Genomic DNA, 6,000 nt, shown 5'->3' with positions numbered 1-6,000 from the left:
GAAAATTGTGGTAAAAAGTCGCTTCTTACCGGAGATCAGCTGAGCTTGCAACCGTCCATAAAGCTGCCGTCGACTTCCCTGAGACACTGGCGTCAAGACACCCGTGGACACACACCTCCGACTATCAGGTACTGTTAAACTCACTAAAACACTAGCAACACAATAGAAAGATAAGGGATATCCCAGAATTATCCTAGTAAATGTGTCTAAAAACATCTTAATCCGTCCGTTTTTTTAAAAACTTTTTTAAATTTTTTTTCTAGTCCGTCGCTATCAATATCCTCAAACACAAATCTTTCATCCTCGCTCAAATTAATGGGGAAATTGTCGTTTTCTCGGTCCGAATAGCTCTTTTTGTTGGAGGCTCCCATTAAAAACAATGTGAGGATGTGAGGAGCCATCAACGGGTGACGTCATCGTCTGCGACTTCCGGTAAAGGCAGGGCTTTTCTGTTAGCGACCAAAAGTTGCGAACTTTATCATGGATGTGCTGTACTGAATCCTTTCAGCAAAAATATGGCAATTTCGCGAAATGATCAAGTATGACACATAGAATGGACCTGCTATCCCCGTTTAAATAAGAAAATGTCATTTCAGTAGGCCTTTAAATGAAAATGTATCACGTGCTGTAAGAGGTCGTGGGTGATAACCTTTCATTCTGTGCTATCATATAATTATATTTTAATGAGCATTTGTGGGACTGCGTGGCAATAAAATAAAGATGTACATGTACACACCTTGCTGTGACTGGCTGGGAGTGGCAGGTAGGTGACTTCCTGGTGTGGCGCCCACACACGGCTCACGAAACAAAATACTGTTTATATCCGAATTCAAGTTGAACCTTGCATGCATTTACATGTTTGTTTGCTTTCGTGTTGTGTTTTTGCGACTTTTCGTGCGTCCCCCGTGACACCCAGAAATGTCGTTGCCCCCCTTTGAGCGGGAGATAGCGCTTCTTGGCCACCGGGGGGCGCTCCATCCGCGGTGCGGAGCCAGGGCCCCTCCTTTCTCAGCGTGGCTCCCCAAGTTTGAGGGACTTGAGAGCGGCCACGGGAGCAGCCAGACGGCCCCTTTTTACACGCTCGCATGGGCGGAGAAAGGCGGAGGCCCAAAGGCACAGCGGCCAGGAAGCGACTCGAGTTACAGCGGGAGGGGGGCCTCTGACACCCCGCAGGAGGGAGCGAGAGGGAGGGCAGTGTGTGCGAGTGTAGACGTAAGGAGGAGAAGACGCTAGTAAACCTGACAAAGCGTCTGCTGTCGGCAAAGAGAAGAGGACACACGCTGATGGATATTAAGACGTTTCCCCGAACTTCGTAATCCCACCGCTCTTTTTTTTCAGTGACTTTCTTTTTACTTGACAAGTGCACAGTTGGATTGTTAGAGAAACTATTGGTGACGAGGAGGAAAGTTTCGGGGCTACTTCGTTGTGCCTTCTTTTTTTTTTTGGAGCCCCACTTCCACGGATAAAACACCTAAAAGTGGGATTTTCTCCTGCATGGCAGCGGACTGCTCTGCGAATCGAACTTGGAATATACTCTGTGATTTCTTCTGAATGTGGATTAGTCCAATCCAAACACATTTTTGGGTGCATTGAGGAGTTGGAGACGTTTGGATTGAGCTCATGTTCTGTCCTCCCTTCTTAACTGTGCATGCCAAAACAAAAAGCTCTACCACTTTAGCCCGCTTTGGTAAGTTTTTTTGGACCATTTTGTTCTTTTTATGATCAAATTATTTTTAAAGTCATTCTGCATTCATGTATTCCGAATTTGAAATGCACCAAAACACATTAAAACTTTACTATACATTTTTATTATTTAATTATTTCCCCCTCATAGTAAAAATCGACCTGTTTGTTTTTGCAGAACTATACGGCACCTTGCACCATTAGCATGCGTCCTGGTTATTTATTACTATGCTTCATTTTCTACATCGCCTTTATGGTGCCAATTATCCAGTGGCCGCAGTTGTTTTTCCACCGCTTTGGTGCCGGCGCCCTAAATCACTGAGCAGCTCCAAATGACCCCCCATTGAGGAAAAGCCAACTGATTTGCATCCCAATAGGAATTCAATCAGCGCCAAGAAATTTCATTCAAAATCTGCTTTAAATGAAGTGTGGAGGAAAGCAACAGGATTGAGGCCAATTTTTCTGATCAATTGCACATTGTATGTATTACTTATTGAAAAAGACTCTATCTTTGCATCGAATGTTTTGTAAATTTCACGTTATTTGTGTTTGCCAGGTAAATATCAAATCCAATGGATTAAAATGACACGGTTAAGTGGTTATTGGTTATTGGTTGAAACTAAATATGTGCTGTGTTCTGTGGATATATAATTGGTTAATGCAGTGGTTCTAAAACACTCGGGCTCTATCTAGTGGTATGCCAAATAATCACTCAATTAAGTATTCAAACACAGTGTTACTGTTCAAATTCTGTGTAATTTTACAGTGGCTAAAATATGCATGGTAAATAAGAACTCTGCCTTGTTTTTTTTCATATATTTAAGCCTACTACGCTATTGATTTTTAATGTTAATCATTATGGTGGTACTTGAAGAACCAAGTGTTTTCTGACGTAATGTTTGGTAAAAAAAAATCCCAGAACCACTGGATAATGCATTTGTAATTTACCTTGGGTTTAGATTATTTAGGAAGACAGCGTCTTACTTAATGGTGTTGTTTGGATGCACTTAATTATACATACGACCAGCTTGTTTGACATCATTGTAAAACTTGCACTTGTGTTGACACTGTATAACTTACTGAAGTCCTAAAGTCATATCACCAATTCACAAACTAATATATATTTTTTTATTCACAGATCGGGTGAATTCCACTGTGTGACAGGCGGACCCGGCAGCAGTTGATGGTTGGGCGGACTCCCTCAGATGGGATCAGTGTCCAGGAGGCGGTGGAGAAGGGGGATATGGGGAGCACTGGCAACAAATAACGGGATGGCCTCGTGGGCTTGGCTGCTAGCTGCCGTCCTGCTGTCTCTGCTGACTGTCAGCGTGGCCCGACCGCCCCTAACCACCACCAAGGAGGAGGAAGCCACCCTGGAACCCGAAGGTAAGCAACTGTTGCTGGATGGCACATATAGGAAGACGGATCAGGATGTCAGAACCTTTTGTTGGGCTTGTTTTGACAGAGCAGATGGGTGATGGGATCAGAGCCTTCTCAAACATGAGCCACTGATAAATCAAATTGTAGATGCCTGTTGTATTTTAGATTGTACTTGAGAGTGAAAGCCAGGTGGGTAGGAATGTGTTTGGTCTGGTGTCGCTCTCCTGCCCTGTCTGCCTGGATTTAGGCAAAAATGAAAGGGACAACATTTTAATATTGCTATAATCTTAATTGTACTGTATATGGAGGAGGTACAGTACGTATTTATTTAGTGTTGGCATTAGTAGAGGTCTGTGGTCTTTCATTGTTTTTCTTCTTGTCATGGTGTCTGTTGATAAAGTAGTTTTTCAGAGTTTTTGTGTTAAGTAACATTCCAAAGCCTTTATCCTCTTATGCTAATTGTATGTTTTGACCATCAACAGGTTAAAAATGATTGCTTGTTGTGTTGATGAGAGACTCTCTCATTTTGCTGATGTGTCAGAGATAGGTGCCGGTGCTTAAACATTGCCAGAATAGCCACTTAAAAAATGGATAAGACATACATTTGGTTTAAAAAAATAACTTTTGTTACATGCAAGTCAAACAGAAAAGTAATTTAAATACATCAATGATATAAAAAAATGATACCCAAGTAACTAAATATGCAGTATAAAATGAAATGCAATAAAACCAGCATTAATACAGATCACCAACAATGTTCCTAAACATGGCATGCTTTTGTTGTTATGTTGATGTGTTGAATTCCGGGGTTGGTGAATGCATCTCGTTTGCCGTTACTGTGAGTGGCGCACAATGAGGAAGCGTTATACGGAGAAATGTGTTTAATTTAAACATTGTCACCAATAAATATTCTTTAGATTTTGTGTGACGATGCTACATTATTTATGAAGAAACTTTCTTGCACAATTTCTCTTTCATGCACTTGTTGCGTGTGGCTGGATTTGCATTAATTAAGTACTAACATTAGGCACCTATAACTCCTTCTCTTCGTTTAGTTTTTACAGTACCTGTGCCACTATAAAACCGACTTATGTTACCCATCCCAAGTCCCAGATGGAGGGACCTTTTATACATTCCAGGGGGATTTGTGAATATTTGACTCATTCTTTAAACACTGAGATTTCATTTAAATAGCCAGCAGACAGACCATGAGACATCAGAGGCTCTTGGTCATGTAGATCATGGTTCAAACTCAGTCTTGCTTCCATGGGTGTCACCTGGAGGGCGTACATGTTAGCGAGCCAGTGTGACTGCTGCTACCGCCTTCTCAGTCCTAATAACACCCCCCTACGGAGATGTTTGGAATTCCCTTTAGCGCTCTGTGCCCTGCAGCCACGCTACGTAAGTGCATGTGTGTATGGGTGTGTCTATGGGAGTAAAATAGCTAATGCTGGATGAGATTGCATATCAGTGTTGTCTCTGTAGAGCCTGTGTGGCTCTGCTAGTTTGTCTACCTGCAGTAATAGTTGTAGTCGAGCCAGCGTGGTGGTTAAGGCTTCCACAACAGAGCCATTGTTGTCACTGAGGCCTCTGCGGTATCTGTGGGAGTGTGTTTACCTTGTCCAGGCGTGCGCCGATTGCACTGTGATTGAAATAGTCTGACAATGACAGCAAACACTGTCCTTTACATCGGTTCTGTCTCGTTTGCAGATCAGGTTTTTTGCTTTTGTAGAATAAAAGCGGCACAACTGGAAGACGGCCTGAAAGAGAGTGCAGCTGACAAAAGTCGGTTCATGACTTGGCCCTCGTCCTGCTCTCGCTGCCAAACTTTGTTCTTTAAAAAAACATTCTGAGCAGCAGGGAGACCGACTTCTCCAAATAGTTGAATGCTTAGATAATTAGAGACAGCTAAGTCCAGTCTTCATGTTGAATACTGACACTGTTTATACTGTTGACTGTGTGGAAAACTATTGTCGCCCTATTGCAACAAATTCCATGTTTTTTTTATAAATGTAATGCTTATAGGTTAGTCGCCTGGCCAGGAGGTTGCAAACACACAAAGATTGTGATTAAGGGTCTGTAATTTGGGTTACGGCTTCCAAATGACTGAAGTTGCGTAATAGTGTGTGTGTCTGAAGATGCAAAAGTTGTTCCGTCTTTCATTACTATTTTGTAACACTGCTCAATCTACATAGTAGGAGGGCAGCTGTAAAAGGATAAAAGTGTCAGTTAAATCACTAATGACATGAATAATGTGTGTGTGTGTGTGTGTGTGAGTGAATGTTTGCTTGGGAGAATGAGGGAAGAGCGGGGGTGGGGTGACTGTGTTTTTGACAATAGACCTGAACTCCAAACTAACACCTGATGTGTTAAAAGTCCACAGCAGGAGGCAGATAAAAACAATGAAAGCGTTTACCGGTGTAAATTATTACTTAATGGAGTTTGCTTTAACACATACATGTCACAAATATCAGCATTTCACATTCACATTATATCATCCTTTTTCTGTATGGTTCACTTTTTTTTGAGTCACTTAAAATGCAATCATGCATACACCACCTGGCCAAAACATTAGCTATTTCTGCATATGTCTGTTGCGTTAACATTTGCTATTTACGTTGAAGGTGCACAGTTTAATATTGATCTAGAGTGGGAGTCTACCTTCTTTTAAGTGTCAAAAGTTTTCATATACAATGTAAAACAATGACCGGGATTTCCCAGCATTTAACAGTATTATTTCTCAGTAAAATACTGTAATCAAAATGTACTGTAACGTTAGACCAGTGGTTCTTAACCTAAGTTCGATCAAACCCCAGGGGTTCGGCGAGTCAGCTTCAGGGGTTCGGCAGAGTCTCCACCGCAGCGGTCAAGACACACCAGACTTGTGAATTGATTAACATGGACCCCGACTTAATTAAAAAAGTTGAAAAACTTATT

General features: G+C 41.9%; 1 protein-coding gene across 6 annotated transcripts in view; it reads left to right on the top strand.

Moving 5' to 3' along the window:
* Positions 1 to 1,168: 1,168 nt before the first annotated feature.
* Positions 1,169 to 6,000, top strand: part of LOC133558868 (fibroblast growth factor receptor 2-like) — a 70,050-nt gene continuing 65,218 nt past the window's right edge. For 2 of the 6 annotated variants that reach the window (XM_061909994.1, XM_061909996.1), the window contains exons 1-2: positions 1,169 to 1,687; positions 2,822 to 3,069. In XM_061909994.1, coding sequence (XP_061765978.1) covers positions 2,889 to 3,069 — 181 coding nt within the window. In that variant the 5' untranslated portion in view covers positions 1,169 to 1,687; positions 2,822 to 2,888. The remainder of the gene's footprint in view (positions 1,688 to 2,821; positions 3,070 to 6,000) is intronic. The other 4 variants (XM_061909995.1, XM_061909997.1, XM_061909999.1 and 1 more) reach the window with 2 other exon arrangements.

This window comes from Nerophis ophidion, linkage group LG09 (assembly GCF_033978795.1).
Source record: "Nerophis ophidion isolate RoL-2023_Sa linkage group LG09, RoL_Noph_v1.0, whole genome shotgun sequence".
Taxonomy (NCBI): Eukaryota; Metazoa; Chordata; class Actinopteri; order Syngnathiformes; family Syngnathidae; genus Nerophis; species Nerophis ophidion.
The sequence above is the reverse complement of the archived record's forward strand: the minus strand, read 5'-3'. Positions and strand labels throughout refer to the sequence as shown.